We start from the raw sequence: 17934 nt of genomic DNA, 5'->3' as shown, positions 1-17934 counted from the left end.
AAGCAAGTTGCATACAGAACAGGGCTATTATGGACTGAGCCAAGAGCAGAGCCCTTGTCTCCTAACCCCCCAGGTCGTCTCTTTCTAGAACTGCACTAAGAGGTAGCCACTAGCCATGTGTGGTTATTTCCATATAAATACATGAAAATTAAATCAAATTAAAAATTCAGTTCCTCAGCCATACTAGCCACATTTGAAGTACTCAAAAGCCCCATGTGGCTTGTGGCTACCACCATATTGGATGGTGCAGATACAAAACATTTCCACCATTGCACAAAGCTCTATTGCTCTAGCACTGGGCTAGAACCTGGCCTTTCATGTGAAGGCAGTAGGGAAACTGGATGGTTTTACCAGTGTTTTCTTCCCTCAGGCAATTACTGCAGAAGATTAACTACAAGAGAATGTGGTTGTTCAATTACAGTAGCTTAACAATATCATTTTGACAAACTAGAATTGTATACACATAAAGGCCACTGAAACCCCTCCCACTAGGCCAAGATGGGTCTTAGATGCCTTATATTAAGAACCAAATCAGATGCACATAACAGTCCATTTCAAAGCTCTGGCTGGTCTAAAGACCGAAAGGTATAGGGTCCATTACCTATATCTGGTAGGTTGGAGAGGAGTATAGTTAAGAGGTAGGAGAAATAAACCCAAGGAAAGAAGACTGCTCTGCATAATAAAGTATTAACTGTAAGGCAGATGAATGGGTAGAAACTGCTTCTCTTCTTCCTTGTAGATGTATATTGTAATATCTAAGATTACTCGTCCATGGAAGGTGTGCTCAATCCAATAGTTAACCAACGGAAACACTGAAAAATAAGAGGCATTTGTGCAATTCTTGAAGGGAGACCTGAAAAATGACCAGACTTGGGAGTATCCTTGCCTACCTACTCTGGACTAAGCAGACATGGAGAAAAGTACTGCATGGAGAAGGGTTAGAGGATTAGAGATTGCAGTATCACAAAACAGAGGTTTTAGTGGGGGAAGCATCTGGAAGGCCAAGGGCAGAGCTAGGAAGTGTAGTTTCACCCCCAGAGGACCCCTGCACAGGGCTCAGCAGCTCCTGGGGCTCTTCCCTCAGATCATAAAGACAGTCATGACTACATATACAGGTTCACATTTTTCCTTTGAATTCTCTGTAGCTCTTCCAGCCCTTCAGAAAAGTCTTGATATACCTATACAAACTTGTCTCGAGGTGGTTTGGGGAACATGGGGTGGGGCGGTGAGAGGGAGTGTGGGCTGCCCGGCAGTTGCTCCCTTGCTGATGTCTTTGTGGAGGGAGCAGCGTGCTGGTGAGGGAACTCTTGTGTGTCCAGGAGTTCCAGACAGTGAGCAGATAAAGAACCCACAGCGGAGTGGGGGTGGAAGGCAGATGACTCACAGATATTACAGAGAAAAGCTGAGCCTGGTGGGGGTGGTGAAGGTGGGTAGGACTGACGCTTCTGTCATACAGGTGCGCTCACGTACACACAAATTACCATCAGACAATCAAGGTGGCCTTGAACCAAATTGATTTGGATAAGATTTATTGATCAGATTGTTTTAGAAAACCAACAGCAAAACACTGACAAGGTACATAAATACAGATTGGACATTTTAGGGTAAATTCACTATATTTCCTACTTGCTTGTAGGAAACCGAGTAAAGTGGAAAAGCTGTCCTGATCATATGGCATGCACACCAGACTGCAAAAGGACGTCCACACTATTTAACAGGACTGTGGCAAAATAGCTTTAAAGTAAGGCGAGCATTGTGTATGGCCCAAGCATACCCTGTAGGAAGAGCAAAGCGAGGCTCACCTCCCAGAGACTGCGTCTCAGAAAGAGGCTTCCTTTCTTGCCTAGGTTCTTCCAGGAAATTCGTCATTGGCAGGTGCTTTTCCAGGGAAATGCCTGTGCTCTCCCTGTAAAGACTCTGTGCACAAGGAAGTGGCTTTAGAGAGTGTGTTTTCTGATGCCTCCTTTATATTCTAAATGTATAACTAGTAAGATAACAATTACTACCGCTTGGTGACATTGTTTTTTGGTTTTTGTTTTTTTTTTCCTGAAAATTGCCTCTGACTCCATCCTGTACACTGACTAAGCAGGGCCCTTAAAAAACCTTATAAAAAGTTTTTGTTTTTTTTTTTTCAAATTAAAAACATGAAAATTACAATAAAAAGATGGAACTACTTTTGTAGCACAACTCAGAACTTCTGTTCATAACACCAGACTAGGGAAGAGGTCGCTTTTGGCTGAATCTAATGATCTTAGAAGGGAAAGGCCATTGCTAGACAGGATCTGGTGGCAACGCACACGGACGTCCTAGAACTCTATGAAACCTACCTCAGGCCCTGCGGGTGCGTCTGGAGTTCCAAGGCATTTGGGGAACCACAGCAATTTCAGCTAACAGTGACCAGTTTTTAGAATGGAGCTTATAATCAGAGGACCATAAACCTTCATCCACCCTAGAGCTCAATGCCAGAAAAATTAATACAAAAAAATAAAGGAAAATAGCTTTTTGTGCTACATCAGAATGCTGGCAGGTAGACAATTCAGTAACCTGTGCCACTTTCTAAACATCTGTAAGACCACAAAAAAAAAAAAAAAAAATTGGTTTTACAGAATACTAAGACCAACACAGTCTTAGAGGATCATTCAACCTTTCCTACATGCCAAGTTGTGTGACTGGAAAATGGAGGACATCTTGCAAGATTAGAGGAAAAGCAAAAGTATTTATCAAGAGCCAAATAAATGTGTTCAAATAATGGAATTTTCTCTGTGTTGCACACAGCTTTTCCTTGCCATAGGTACTAAGAGTTCTTTGGTGGTTAGAGGAGAGATGGCCTGGAGCTCAGGGCAGGAGATGATGCTGAAGAGTTACATCTACTCAGGATTACCACCTGTGGTTCCTAATGTCAGCATTCAACTCTAATTGTTCAGACTGACTAATTACAGGCAATCAGCTGCTTATATGGTCACTGGTTGTCAGCTCCTACTGATTGTTCCTTTTCCTTTTCTAACTACTCATTAGCCCCATTCCATGGAAAAACAGGTGCTTAGAGGAAAGGATAGAGAGGAAAAATAAATGTAAATGCATCTACTGTTTGATAGAAAAGTTGATTCACTGATTATCTATGGATTTCAATGATCTGTGCTTTACTCTTGCTACTGGTGGATAACCAAAGGTCACTGTTAACCTATCTTTTGCTTAAAAATGTTAATATGCTTATTACACTTTAAAATCTAGCTATGTAAGGACATGAATGGTTTAAAGCAAATTTTTACATCGTGTCATTATGGCCCTGAAAAAAGGAGATTCTGCCAATGGAAAGGGTTTTGTTTAGCCCCTGAAGGATAGTTAAGATTTCAATTTATTCTGTGTCAGTTTATAGTTTTTCCAGGATGTGGAAAATATTAAATGAAGAAAGCATCATTTTCTTCATTTAATAAAGTGTTACATTCCCAGATAAATTAGTATATACATGGGAGAATGGATAGTGTTAAATACTAGGTTTTAATTCTCCATTTAGGAAACTCCTTACAGACGGACTTCCTTGTTCTCGGGCAACAAAATGTAAGACATGCAAACATGAGCTAGTGCAAAGATGACAGGGAGAAAAAAATCTCAACTCTAACACACTTAAGGAACAATGAGTCTCTAAGAGTTCCATCTTGGAGTAAGAAAACATAGACTTGAAAATCCAGCTTTCCCATGAGTTGGCTTAAGCCAGCTGATCACATCTAAAATTCTTGGCATAATTTGACCCTAAAGTAATAAGCTCACTTCCCCAAGACGCAAAAAAAGTAGTCTACCTGCTTTATAGTTACATCGTATATATAATCTGTATATATCCATATGTTTCTACATATTGCACTTAAATTTACAGGACTGTAGTAAGACGGCTGGGAGTACCTCAAAGAGGCAGAGAAGCAGCAGGCATAAACTTTCCTAAATCAAGTAAACAGTGTCAGGAATTTCGAGTGCTGGTTATAGGTATACTGAAATGCCTGATGACCCCTATCTAATTTCTAGTTATCTACACTTAGTCATTCACACACAGTCATTTGGCATCCAGAACATGTGCACATGTGTGGTTCTATAGCACTGAGTGCTGGTCATACCACGTCATTTTTACTAGTGTTATATTAAAAGAAGACACTTTAGACCAAGGATATATACTTTTATGAAAATAAAACACACAGGTCTTCGATGTCAGGCCTCCAAGGTCTACCTCAAAGAAGACTGCCCTCAGGAGGCTTAACAAAGGATGCCAGCAAGTGTGGATGGAACCAGACCACATCTCTCTTCAGCTCTCTGGTGTAGCAGGGCTAGAGACTTGCTTCTATCCTAAGGACCATGAAAGTCTAAGCACAGAGGCTGAGCATTCAGTCTTTGGTCCCTGTATAAATCCAGGTCAAAAATCCTCTTGCCACCCTAGACAGCCTGGCTTGTTCAATTTGGGATATATTTCCACCAAATATCCAGAGGCCAGGCTGGAGTCATGCAGCAAAGCTCTGTTTTGGACTAATGGAGCTGCTCAGACTGGCTTGCTCTGGGAGAGCACAGAGAAGCAAGCCTGGCAGTGGTGGCAGGAGGTTAAGGGCTACACAGACTGGTAATGGCAAGATGTGGGAGGATGGGCCCCTAGAGGAGCCGCTCCTTTTCCTGCCTCTCTCCCACATTCCTCACTCCCCAGAAAGGACCCAAGTTCACAGGTGCGTGGTTATTATAAGACTTCCCAGAATACAGGCTCCATGAATTCAACCCATCACAGAGGGGATGGTATGATAAGGCCTAGAAATCAGGAGCATGTCGGGAGGCCGCGGTTTTCTCTTCCCCAGAACTGAACACCAGATGGTAACTTTTTAACTGTAGCTCAAAGGTCATTTTAAATCCACACATAAGCTAAAGAGATCCCTTCTGAGATGAAGGAAAAAGAATAACTTTAAAAGCTAGGTGAAAAAAGAGGCACTTAAAGGAAAGGTGTGTTCCAACTCTCCCATGCAAGTCTCCTGCTGTGAGGTGGCCCCGGGAGGACCAGCGCTGCCCCTTGCACGCCTTCAGCACCTTGAGTACACCTGCGGCTTACACATGCGCATAGTGAGCCTCTTGCTCAGCTCCCCTAGCAGCCTGATGGCAAAGCAAGTGAAAATTTATGTCATTCTTTTTAGAATTTAAAAAAACAAATCAAACAAACCAGAACTGAAATTTCACACACAAAAAATGAATGCTACTCAGTTTCATTCCTTCCTCATGCTAGTTTTTAAATGATACTTGGTTCTTCAGGAAGGATGACCTGTGGCTTTACCCCCAAGACCTTGTATCCAATAACTAGACAATTACTCACAGCACCATGCACATTAAAGCAGACAGAAAAGAAGGCAACAAGCTAAGGGAAAAATCAAGGACCAACTGCCTGAGAAAATGGCAGGTACCTGGCCCAGAGATTACAAAAGAAACAAGTTCTCAAAAGGAAATGGCCAAGATGATAGCCAAAGACCATAGCCTGAGCGGAAGCCAAGTTAACAAGCCCAGAGGATGCAGGTTTTCTCTGCCTGGCTCTTCCCTGGCCTCCCTCGGGAACTTGTGTTCATGTTACACGGCATTTACATCACATATTTAGGGTCTGCAATTCCCCATGAAGAAGTCAAAGAGATATTTAAAACCATTCATAAGCATAAGAGAGTTTCAAAACTGCCAGAATGAAGAACTTTGGCCACCACAAGTGTTTCCATTTGAAACATTCTTGATGCTATAATTTCTAAGAGCAACAACAAAGAGCACAACCACGACACACATATGAGTCCTTTGACAGCCAACTCTACCCACTGCTGGCACCATGAGGATGAGAAAGAAATCACTAACCAAGAGGTGCTGGGCTGCTTAACCTTCCTTCAAAGCCAAAGGGTAGGTTTGAGTTATCTATGCAACAAGATGGCAACCACTGCTGCCATCAGACCCAGCTACTAGTCAATTAGACACATCTTGAAAACACTAAGTTAAACATCTAGGTTTAAGTATAACCTGCAAGATTCCCAAGGTTAGCCTTCTCAGCTTCCCTTAAACTTGTGGTTGTTGCTGTTGCTAGATGTAAAAATTTTTAAATTTCATTTTTGTTTATGTTGGTGATGTTTTAATTTCTAGAACATTGTATGACATGGAACTGTTCAGAATTCCTTTAAAAATGAATCTGTCTTGATTAAAAACATTATTAAGGTACTTTCAGGCTTTCCCTTAACTCCATCGAGAAGGAAGAGGGAGTATGTGAATACATGTGCATGTAATGGGTCAGGAGGAAGAGAAGCAAAGAAGGAAGCACGTGGGAAAGTGAGATGTCCATAAACTGAAAAACCAATTTACAGAAAGGCATCTGATGTATTTTCTAAATAAGGCCTTGATCAGGGTAACCAATCCTCTTTGTAGCACATTCTACACTGCCCATAAATAAAGGAGTCTCTTTAAATTAACATTTCCAGTATCAATGAACAGTCCAGAAATCCTCATTTCAAGCGTTCGATGAGTCCCTGTGTGAGTCCAAGATGCAGAAGCTGTGTTCGGGAGAGGTTTGCAAGGTTAGGGAAGGCCGCAAGCAGCTTCTCCCATGCCAGTTCCAGCAGGCTAGGTACGACCAGCCAGATCTTAAACAATGACCCAGTCCGTTTGTTTTCATGGATGTTCACCACTCCTCCATGAATGTACATGCAACCAGCCTAAGAGTGGTCAAAAGAGGACAAATTCAAATGGGAGAGAAACATACAAGGCTGAAGACTCAGCGGGGAAAGAGCACAGTAGATGGAATCAAACTGAAATGAGACAAGAATTCCTCACTGATCCCAATATCATGTGGAGATCAAGAGGGTTTAAATAATGAATTACTAAGGGAAAAACTATATATATATGATTTTTTTTTTTTTTTCTGAGACAGAGTCTTGCTCTGTCGCCCAGGCTGGAGTGCAGTGGCACGATTTCAGCTCACTGCAAGCTCTGCCTCCCAGGTTCACGCCATTCTCTTGCCTCAGCCTCCTGAGTAGCTGGGAATACAGGCACCCACCACCACGTCTGGCTAATTTTTTTTTTGTATTTTTGTATTTTTTGTATTTTTTTTCACTGTGTTCGCCAGGATGGTCTTGATCTCCTGACCTCGGGATCCACCCGCCTTGGCCTCCCAAAGTGCTGGGATTACAGGCGTGAGCCACTGCGCCCGGCCTATATCTATGAATTTTTTTTACTTCAACAACAAACAATTTCACTATTAACTAACATTAAACTAAAACTATATTAAGTATCCAAAATGCCAAATGTTGGTAATACAAAGATGAAAATAAAGGCCATCGCTTCAAGAAATGAGCGGGACCTTCAATAATATGGTATCAAGGGGGTAAAACGATTCCACCCTCCCAGGACACCTTCGACATCACGGTCAGGGCCGGAATGCCACAGGTAGCATTTCTCTTACATTTATGTTATTCTCTCAAATTTGGGTGTGATGATTTTTCTCCTCTTTTCTCAGAGGATGGCCTAGCTTTGGGAGGAAGTGTTAAAAATACATTATTAATAATCTAAGGTTTGCCCATATTTGGGTTTTTTTCTTGCTAATATCTCTAAAAAGATTTCTTTATCATCTGTAACTACATAAGGAAGATATGAAAATAAAAACTTACTGGTGTAACTGCTGCACAGTGAAAATAAACTGGCTCCGGCATGGTAGCTGGGAGCTTCACCCATTGGAAAGTCTGCAGATTCAACTTCCAGATATCTCCCAGGATCACCTCTCCATTATAGCCCCCACAAATAAATACATCTATGAAGAAAAGAGAAAGCCAAGATCACACAAAGGAAAACAGCCAAAACTATGGAGTGTTCTAGAGTAGGTCACACAGCCAGCTGACATGCGGCCAGTGAAGTCGATTGCCCCATGACACAGACGACTTCTGCTGTGCAGCCTCTCATGCTGTTGTCTTGTCCCTCAATAGAACTGAGACGCTACGTCAGGGTATTCACTAGGACTAAGGATGCAAGCCTCTAGGGAGCCTTCATGTCAAGATTTCCAAACTCAAACACATACCTACAGATTCCAGGCACAGAAAGTGAATGAGCAAGGGGTCTAGGGAAGATAAACAGAAGGCTCAGGAAAACAGACAGGAATGCTCATGCTCTAAAAGAGGTGACAGCTATGCAGCCCCAGCTGTTCATTACTATAAGAGACTTAAGGTTGGCAATTGCCAGATTGCCCATTTTTTTTCAAGGCAAGCTTGGAAATCTGGATGTTTTTAAAAATGAAATATTTTGATTTTTAAGTTTTGGCTACTAATTTTTTTTTTTTTTAAGAGACAAGGTCTCACTATGTTACCCAGCCTGGTCTTGAACTCCTGGGCTTAAATGACCCTCCCGCTTCAGCCTCCCAAAGTGCTAAGATTATAGGCATGAGCCACCACCCCTGGCCTCAAAACAATTTTTAATACATATATGAGCCAAACAAAACACATGTGCAGGCCACCAGTTTGCAAACTCTTCTTTAAATAATGTCCTGGAAAGACCATACATTTATCTGTTCATAGAGTCTAAAGTCTCTGAGGAGGAACGTTCACTGCAGTGTTCAGTTTAGGAACACAAGAGAGGCTCTTCCAAACTTTCTTCAGCTAAAAGAGGACAAACTGAAGCTCTGTTTGATCTGTACAGTTATTAGGAATAATTTTCCCAAAATGAGAGGTGTGGGTTTTCTGGTAAAATCAGTTAGTTATAACTAATTAGACAACTTGTAACAAAGGCTATGTGAACCTTCAAATGAAATGCCTAGAACTAAGGTTGAATTCTATTTGTATGGTGCTTGACCTCAAAGAATTAAATGAATAAATTTCTTAACTCAGGTCTAGACCAAGTTTAAGACAATACTTAAGCTATAAAATGCACTGGAAACTTTTTTGGCTAGGATTCAAGGAAAACCTAAAGTACAGTTCCATTCTCAGAGAGAGAAATGTGAGCAATGTCATTATCTATAAATTTTATCCAGAAAGCAGGAGCACAATAAAAAATCCCTCTGAACTAGAGATGGCAGAATAATCCCAGTTATATCTGAACTAAGTTGCTAAAAGCATACAGGCTATCTAACTCATTTATACATACTTTCCTCCCAGAAAAAATTTAAGAGCTATATCAAACGATGAAATAAGTTGTAAATTAAAAGACAGGAAGGTTATCCAGAGAGGAGTCACTTATCACATTTAGTTAAAGTAGCTGCAGCTGCTTTCTGAAGCCATACAACGCCTTTGTTGTAATATGGCCAAAGAATGAGCTAAGAGTTTCATTTGGCATCAGAGAGAGAACAGAATCAACTTTATGAAATATCACTCTGAAGGAGTTATTACAATTTTAATACAATGTTCGCTGAGGTCTCTACAGTATAAACAGTCAAAATTATTAGTATTAGTCACCGTAACTACAGACATCTGTTGAGGTGTGGGATGCTGGAAGATCAAGTGCTAAAATAAAAGCTTAGTTATCACCATTTTCTGAGTTCTCTAATAACTGAGGGAACCCAAACACCATACTAGTTTACATGATGAAAATGGCTGAGAGAGGCATCACTATGAATTTCCCTTTAAGTTTAAACTACCAGAAATAGACTTTTCTCAAAGTTATGAGCCTCTTTTGAGGGGGCTATCTTTAGGAAATAAGACATTTTCAGAAGATACAATTACAGAAATGGAAGCAAAATGTTATTTAGAATCCTTACCATTTTTTATTTGAACACAACTGTGACACCTTCGGGCTGCAGGAAAGCCTGCCAAACACACAAACACAGAAGTTCCATCACTTACAGAAAGACTGGGAATCACACTGATACAACACAGTGAAAGACATACTATGTGTAACTCAAAACAATCCCTTTGTTGCATGTTAAGCAAACACTGACTAGCCCTTCCACTCCCTCCGTATTTCAAAAGCCATCAGGAGTCTCATCGTAACAGTACAATGCTAAGGTGCCAGAAACAAAGGGAAAGGACAGGAGTTGCTAGTGGCTTTCCCAAGCCCTTTTACCCACACAGAGATATGTAGATCTTTATTATTTATTTAATTTAGAGACAGGGTCTCACTCTGTTGCCCAGGTTGGAATGCAGCAGTGCTATCTTGGCTCACTGCAGCCTCCGCCTCCTTGGCTCAAGTGATCCTCCCACTTCAGCCTCCTCAGTAGCTGGGACTACAGGTGCACACCACCACACCCAGATAATTTTTTGTATTTTTAGTGGAGACAGGGTTTCACCATGTTGCCCAGGTTGGTCTCGAACTCCTGGGCTCAGCCTCTCAAAGTGCTGGGATTATAGGCATGAGTCACCACACCCAGCTGGTAGATCTTTATTTAGGCTCCAATTTCTTATATCACCCATATTTCTCAGCTTCTGCCGAATAACTTAATAAAGAGGATTAAAAGTCTCTTTCCTCAATCACTAAGGATAATTACTTGTGTGTGTGTGGTTTTTGTTTTTTGTTTTGTTTTGTTTGACAGCAAGACTCTGTCTCCCAGGCTGGAGTGCAGTGGCGTGATCTTGGCTCACTGCAATCTCTGCCTCTGGGGTCCAAACAATTCTCCTACCTCTGCCTCCCAAGTAGCTGGGATTACAGGCACATGCCACCACGCCCAGCTAATGTTTACATTTTTAGTAGAGATGGGGTTTCACCATGTTGGCCAGGCTGGTCTCGAATTCCTGACCTCATGATCCGCCCACCTCGGCCTCCCAAAGTGCTGGGATTATAGGCGTGAGCCACCACGCCCAGCCCTAAGGAATAATTATAATTGGACTAAGGAATACAAGTATTTTCTAATACCAGTTCAACAGATTTTTCTTTTTTTTTTTTTTTGAGATAGGGTCTCACTCTGATGCCCAGGCCGGAATGTAGCGGCTCAATCATGGCTCACTACAGCCTCTATTTCCCAAGCTCAGGTGATTCTCCCACCTCAGTCTCCCAACTACCTGGGACTATAGGTGTACACCACCATGACCAGCAAATGTTTTTGTATATTTTGTAGAGACAGGGTCTCACCATGTTGCTCAGGCTGGTCTCAAACTCCTGGGCTCAAGAGATCTGCCCACCTTGGCCTCCCAAAGTGCCGAGATTAAAGGCATGAGCCACTGCACCCGGCCCAACAGATATTTAACTTACCATATAACTCAGTAAAATTACTTTTTCCTTCCAAAATGAGTAAAAGTATAATATATGTTTGTTAAAAATAAATTAATCAATACTTTAAATTTACCTATTTTTTCATGGGGTTTTGTTGCAATTTCCTCCCATGCATTCGTTTCAAGGTTGTAGGCATGGATCTTAGAGAAAAAAAAGAACATATACACATACATAAATAACTGTAATTTTAGCTAGCCTGAAAATGGATTTTTTAAAAACAGACTTTGTTTTTTAAAGCAGTTTTAGGTTCACAGCAAAACTGGGCAGAAGGTACAGTGATTTTCCATATAGAAAACTGGACTTTTAACAGCAGTAGCCTGCATAAACATATATTCTTAGTTGAAAAGTCTTTCTTCTTTTCTTTTGCTTTTTTCTGATCTTTCCAAATATATGGGAAAACATTAAATGGGGCAGTTGAAAATTAAACACATATATGATTTCGCTTTTTATTTTATTTTTTATTTTTTTTGAGATAGAGTCTCTGTCACCCAGGCTGGAGTGCAATGGCACGATCTCGGCTCACTGCAACCTCCGCCTCCTAGGTTCAAGTGACTCTCCTGCCTCAGCCTCCTGAGTAGCTGGGATTACAGGTGCCTGCCACCATGCCCAGCTAATGTTTGTACTTTTAGCAGAGATGGGGTTTCATGATGTTGGCCAGGCTGGTCTCAAACTTCTGACCTCAGGTGATCCGCCCACCTCAGCCTCCCAAAGTGCTGGGATTACAGACATAAGCCACCACACCCAGCTCACTTTTTTAAATTCACAGAAAAAATGAAGAAAAAGGTTGGAATGAGAAGCTGCAGTGCATGTGATTCTTGATTTTCTTCTGTATGTTGTTCTGCAACTTCCACATTTTCTACAAGGGGCATGTATCAGTTTTATAACAGAAAAAAGCAAGTGTTTGTAAGGGAATGTGGGAATTCAGTTTTGACAAAAGTTGAAAAAGACCATTAAGGTTCCAAGCAGTCCAGGAGCTCTACAGCCTAATGTAGGTTTCCCCTGGGATGTGTGACTATGACATTTTAGAAATGCCACAGGGATGGATGAATAACAGTCCTTCAGAGCTCAGCTTTCTCAAGTTCGTGACGTGCAACCCTAAACAAGCCTGTTCTTTTTAGATACACAGCAGTGATGATGATGCGGATGTGACATTCTGAGAATGCTGCTTCCAATTCTAATTAGTTGCTCCATTCAAGCTACTATGCCTTCCTTTTAGTCACTTTCCTCATCCAGCATAAGGGGATAATTTTCACAAAGTATTTTCAGTGTGTGATAAATAACACCTGTCAACTGAAAGCATTTTGGGGCACAGGGTTCAACCTTATAATATAAAGTGCATCCAACACAAAATAGGCGTTAAAGGGGAATGTGCTCAAAAATTAAAATATCTAAAATAACAGAATTATCTTGCTTATTTGACACATGCCTCTTTCCTTCTCCCTCTCCCTTTTTTTCTTTTTAAAAAAATATACCTTGTTTAAGGAATATGCTGTCCAGGACGTACCACCTCCCAAGATGTAAATCCTCTGCCCGTCATGTGCGATTTCATGTCGGTATCTGAAAATTTACAAAAAAATTCATTTATAATTAAGTGAAAAATGATCTACCTAAGATTTAGCTATAAGGATTTTTATTACATCATTATTTATAATAATAAATTATTGGAAATAACCTAAGTGTTTAACAATAGTGAATTGGTTATATGACTAACCGAATATACATAAAATGGATTAGTATGCAACCAATAAATAACAGAGTAGGTACCAGATGGTGGTTAATGCATTGAGAACTTTTTTGTGTCATTTTTTTAAATAAATTGCATTAAAAATTTATAGATACATAAATATATACAGAAAATGGCTATTAGGATATAATCCAAAACATTAAACCTGGTTATCTTTGAGTTTAGACTTAGATTTTTATTTTCTTCATTTTGCTAATTTGTATTTTGTAGATTTTTCTATAACCTTTTGTGATAACTTTGTATAAAGGGGAAAATATTACATAGTTTTAAAAAGTGATCTGCCTACATTTAGAGACCTTAGACTATGAGTTTGCAAATTAAGATACTTATTTAGCAGAAAATTATGCTACATAGAACTGTGGATATAATATAAAACACCTCAGAACTTTCATCCAGGCAGTCTAGCTAAAAGCTAAAGTAATTTCTAATATGTCCATAAAATGACTCAAAGGGCCGGGCGCGGTGGCTCAAGCCTGTAATCCCAGCACTTTGGGAGGCCGAGATGGGCAGATCACGAGGTCAGGAGATCGAGACCATCCTGGCTAACACGGTGAAACCCTGTCTCTACTAAAAATACAAAAAACTAGCTGGGCGAGGTGGCGGTGCCTGTAGTCCCAGCTACTCGGGAGGCTGAGGCAGGAGAATGGCGTAAACCCGGGAGGCGGAGCTTGCAGTGAGCTGAGATCCGGCCACTGCACTCCAGCCCGGGCGACAGAGCCAGACTCCGTCTCAAAAAAAAAAAATAAAATAAAAAAAATAAATAAATAAAATGACTCAAAGAAAGCAACCACGTGAAAATGCTTTGAAAACTTAATCTATTTCCTTCTTTACCTGAAGGCCTTGTTGCTGATAAAATAAGCTACATCAAAATCATTCCAGTAAGAGGCCAACTCCCAAGTCCTCTTATGTTAAGTTTTACAATGATCAGCCCACTAACAGGCTACAATTAAGATAAATTCTTCCTTAGCACCTATATGCTATTTTGTTTAAAGAGGCAACAAAGAGACACTGGATTATCTAAACAGAGTTAATAAAAAATGTTTTACTGTCTTTGCTTTCAAACTGGAGGGGGAAAAAATCTCTTCAAGTATTTCAGTGAGTTTAATTCTTTTTTCTGTTCTTTTTTTTTTTTCAAGACAGAGTCTTGCTCTGTCGCCCAGGCTAGAATGCAGTGGCGCGATCTCAGCTCACTGCAACCTCTGCCTCCCAGGTTCAAGCGATTCTCCTGCCTCAGCCTCCTGAGTAGCTGGGATTACAGATGCCCACCACCATGCCCTGCTAATTTTTGTATTTTTAGTAGAGACGGGGTTTCTTTTTTTTTTTTTTTTTTTTTTTGAGACAGAGTCTCGCTTAGTCGCCCAGGCTGGAGTGCAGTGGCGCGATCTCGGCTCACCGCAAGCTCCGCCTCCCGGGTTCACGCCATTCTCCTGCCTCAGCCTCCCGAGTAGCTGGGACTACAGGCGCCCGCCGCCTCGCCCGGCTAATTTTTTGCATTTTTAGTAGAGACGGGGTTTCACAGTGTTAGCCAGGATGGTCTCGATCTCCTGACCTTGTGATCCGCCCACCTCGGCCTCCCAAAGTGCTGGGATTACAGGCGTGAGCCACCGCGCCCGGCCGAGACGGGGTTTCACCATGTTGGCCAGGCTGGTCTCGAACTCCTGACCTCATGATCCACCCACCTCAGCCTCCCAAAGTGGAGGGATTACAGGCCGCGCCCAGCCACAGTGAGTTTAATTCTATGAAGAGGCAACTGCTGTTAGCAAAGAAAAGTGAAAGATATAGATCTGCTACTAGAAGGCAACTAGAGAGAACCATGTGATGTTTAACACGGCACTTAAAATGAATGACCCTTCCATCCATCCATCCATCCATCCATCCATCCATCCATCCATCCATCATTCATCACCCATCCACCCATGCAAGCTTCCTTCCATTTATCCAATCAACATTCACATTCACTGTGGGGATGGCCCTGTGCCCTGTACTGATGATATGTCTGTGAGAGAATGAGGCAAAGAATTCTAATATGCAATATAAGAAGGGAAATCAGGCGTGGCATGGTGGCTCACACCTGTAATCCCAACACTCTGGGAGGCCAAGGACAGGTAGACTGCTTGAGCCTAGGAGTTTGAGAAGCAGCCTGGGCAACATGGTGAGACCTCATCTGTACAAAAAATTAGACAGATGTGGTGGCACATGCCTGTAGTCCCAGCTACTTGGGCGGAGGGCTGAGATGGGAGAAAGCCTTGAGCCCAGGAGGTCAAGGTTGCAGTGAGCCATGATTATGTCACTGTGCTCCAGCCTAGGTGACAGAGTGAGACCCTTTCTCAAAAAAACAAGGGAAATCAAAAAGTAACTGGACAGTAATTGTTTTGCCTATAATACGAAATTTGGTTATAGTTGCTACCACTGGTTTCTTCTTCAAAGTGTTACTACTATCTTCCTAATGCAGAAAGACTAAATATAAGAGGAAATGACATGGAAAAAATTCTGTAGTTTAGAAGGAAATACTATTTCCTCACCAGAAGAACTTTTTTTCACTATAGACCTTTCTTTACTACTTACCTGAGATCTAACATCCAACAGCCAGTTAGTTACTCTAACTGGAGCCAAAGGGTTTTCTTCATATTGCCAATACTCTGAAAGAGGTCAAATGTTAACATGAAAGAATAAATATGCTTGAATCCTAGAACCTCACCTCTCTTCTGGTAGATCACAGGATAGGTTGTTTGGTTTCAGTTGTGTCCACTCTCTGGTATTGAGATCTAACTTGTGCAGGTCTGTGCTGTAAATATAGCCGGTTGTCCCTCCAAAGACATAAAGGGAGCCATTGATGATGGCCATAGCCTGGATAACAATGAAAGGTGAATAAGACCGACTTGTTAACACTTGATTAAAGAATGTAAACTTACCAGACACCTCCAAATCAGGTTTTATGAAATTCTCTTGTACTTTTTAATCTTTTAATGTATCAGACTCTTAAAAGAAGATTTTAGAGAACCCAGAGATTATTTTAAGAACCTGGAAAACACCTTTGGAAAGGAAAGCTTTACTCAACTGGAAAGCAAGTCCTACCTGCCAAGATGATTCTTAAGGGTCCTGGCCGACCAAATAATTTCTAGCCCATGCTAGAAATGCTTATGGGCACATATAAGCATTTCCGTTGAAAGCTGCTTCTCCCTATAAGCAGTCTGAAGTAAAATGCTCTCAAGAAGCAGCAGATATGAAAATAAGCCACTGCAATCTCCTAAGTAGAAACCCTAGTTAGCAGTTCAAGGAACCTGACGTTTTCCAAAGGACTCTTTTCAATGAAAGTTTCAGCCATTGTTATGGCCACTTCTTATAGTTTAAATGCCTCCTGTGGAAGCAACGAAATTGTCTAGTATGTGCTCCTTTGAAGTTAAGCTCAGAAGCTGTTTATCAGTACTAATGCTGGCAAGTCAAGAAAGAAGTCAAAGCTTGGTTGTTTTAAGCTTAGACTCTCAAAGAGTCTCTGATGTATGGTGGGTTGCTCCCTATCTTTCTGGATATAACTTTTCAGACCTAAGGTTTGAAGTGCTGGAACCTAAACTAATCTCTACAAAATGTATGTATGTTTTAGCTCAGATCCACGTAAAAGTTTCTTCACCAAGTGCTTTCTCATCTACTCAAGAATCACTCTAAAAATGACCAGGACCCAGGCCATAGTGGAGCCCAATCTCTCACTGGGGGTGAGGGTGGAGGTGGAGGTGGGGTTCTAACACTTAAAGGAACTTCCATACAGGTCTATATCCTGACCCTAAGTTGAATTAGAAACAGAAAGTGAAAAAAAAAAAAAAAGGAAAGGAAAGAACAGAACAGAACATGGCAAGTAACCAGATTTACAAATTATAATTTCATATCAGAACTAAAAAATCAAGTACTAACCACAAATAACTCTTCTCCATTAAAATAAAATGGTAACAATTATAAATATTCTAACACCGTCCCCAGACTAGAAAAATATGAACAAATACACCATAACTGGCCACAGATTGGTACCTGTCCATATATACGACTGGGTTTCTTCCCCCGGCAGCTGAGCAAAGCCCATCTCTTATACTTCACATTACACACATGGACGTCATTGCCGTTGCTCTCTCCAAATGGGATGCCCGTACCTCCAAACACTAACAGGTTGTTTCCATGCAGCACAACTGAGGAAGGAGAAGCACAAGTTCCATTCACAAATGGCTACCTGCAATGTGTTCCCACATAAACCCAGAATATCTGAGAAGCTAACACATATCTGCTTTAATGATCTCATAAGATAGCTCAAATCACTGACATCTAACTAGTAGCTGAGCGTACCAAATCTGAAAATCTGAAATCTAAAATACTTCAAAATCCGAAACTTTTTGCGCACCAACAATGATGCTTAAAGGAAATGCTCACTGGAACATGTTGGATTTCAAAGTTCTGGATTTGGGATGCTAAGTACAATGCAAATATTCAAAAAAAAAATCTGGAATGTAAAACACTTCTGGTCCCAAGCATTTCAGATAAGGGGTACATGGCCTATACTACAAAGTTCTGCAGAAAAAGATCGAATATCACTATATGGGCTCTATCATATAGTTCATTGGTAGGCATATATGACATATTCAATACATATTTATGGAATTCACTAAATACTCTGTATAACAATATTGAGTTGTATGAACTACAGTCTACCCAGTATACCACTGCTGCTCAAGACAGTTCAAGTATGCAGCAAAGTAGAGAAAAATGAAGCATCATCTTTGCCTTAGCAAAGACCCAAGGGGACTTCAAATAAAGGGATTAAAGGGACATTCTGTTTTTGCCAGGAAAATAATCTCTACATTTAAAATTATGATTTCTGTCATTTTAATGCTCTACCAGATAAAACAAAACACACCAATATCCAGCAGGCAACTTTGGTGTTCTTCCTCCTGTAGCTCTTTTGTTCCTGCCACCACACACATACATACACACACACGTACACACGTATTCTCTTCACTCATACATACGCTCTCTCTCTTTCT

General features: G+C 41.0%; 1 protein-coding gene across 4 annotated transcripts in view; it reads right to left on the bottom strand.

Moving 5' to 3' along the window:
- Positions 1–1512: 1512 nt before the first annotated feature.
- Positions 1513–17934, bottom strand: part of KLHDC10 (kelch domain containing 10) — a 69556-nt gene continuing 53134 nt past the window's right edge. For all 4 annotated transcript variants that reach the window (XM_015448033.3, XM_005550759.4, XM_015448034.3 and 1 more), the window contains 7 exons: positions 16931–17085; positions 15609–15757; positions 12639–12723; positions 11240–11306; positions 9719–9766; positions 7647–7786; positions 1513–6695 (listed from right to left, as the gene is read on the bottom strand). In XM_015448033.3, coding sequence (XP_015303519.1) covers positions 6486–6695; positions 7647–7786; positions 9719–9766; positions 11240–11306; positions 12639–12723; positions 15609–15757; positions 16931–17085 — 854 coding nt within the window. In that variant the 3' untranslated portion in view covers positions 1513–6485. The remainder of the gene's footprint in view (positions 6696–7646; positions 7787–9718; positions 9767–11239; positions 11307–12638; positions 12724–15608; positions 15758–16930; positions 17086–17934) is intronic.

This window comes from Macaca fascicularis, chromosome 3 (assembly GCF_037993035.2).
Source record: "Macaca fascicularis isolate 582-1 chromosome 3, T2T-MFA8v1.1".
Lineage (NCBI taxonomy): Eukaryota > Metazoa > Chordata > Mammalia > Primates > Cercopithecidae > Macaca > Macaca fascicularis.
This window is presented reverse-complemented; position numbering and strand designations above follow the sequence as displayed.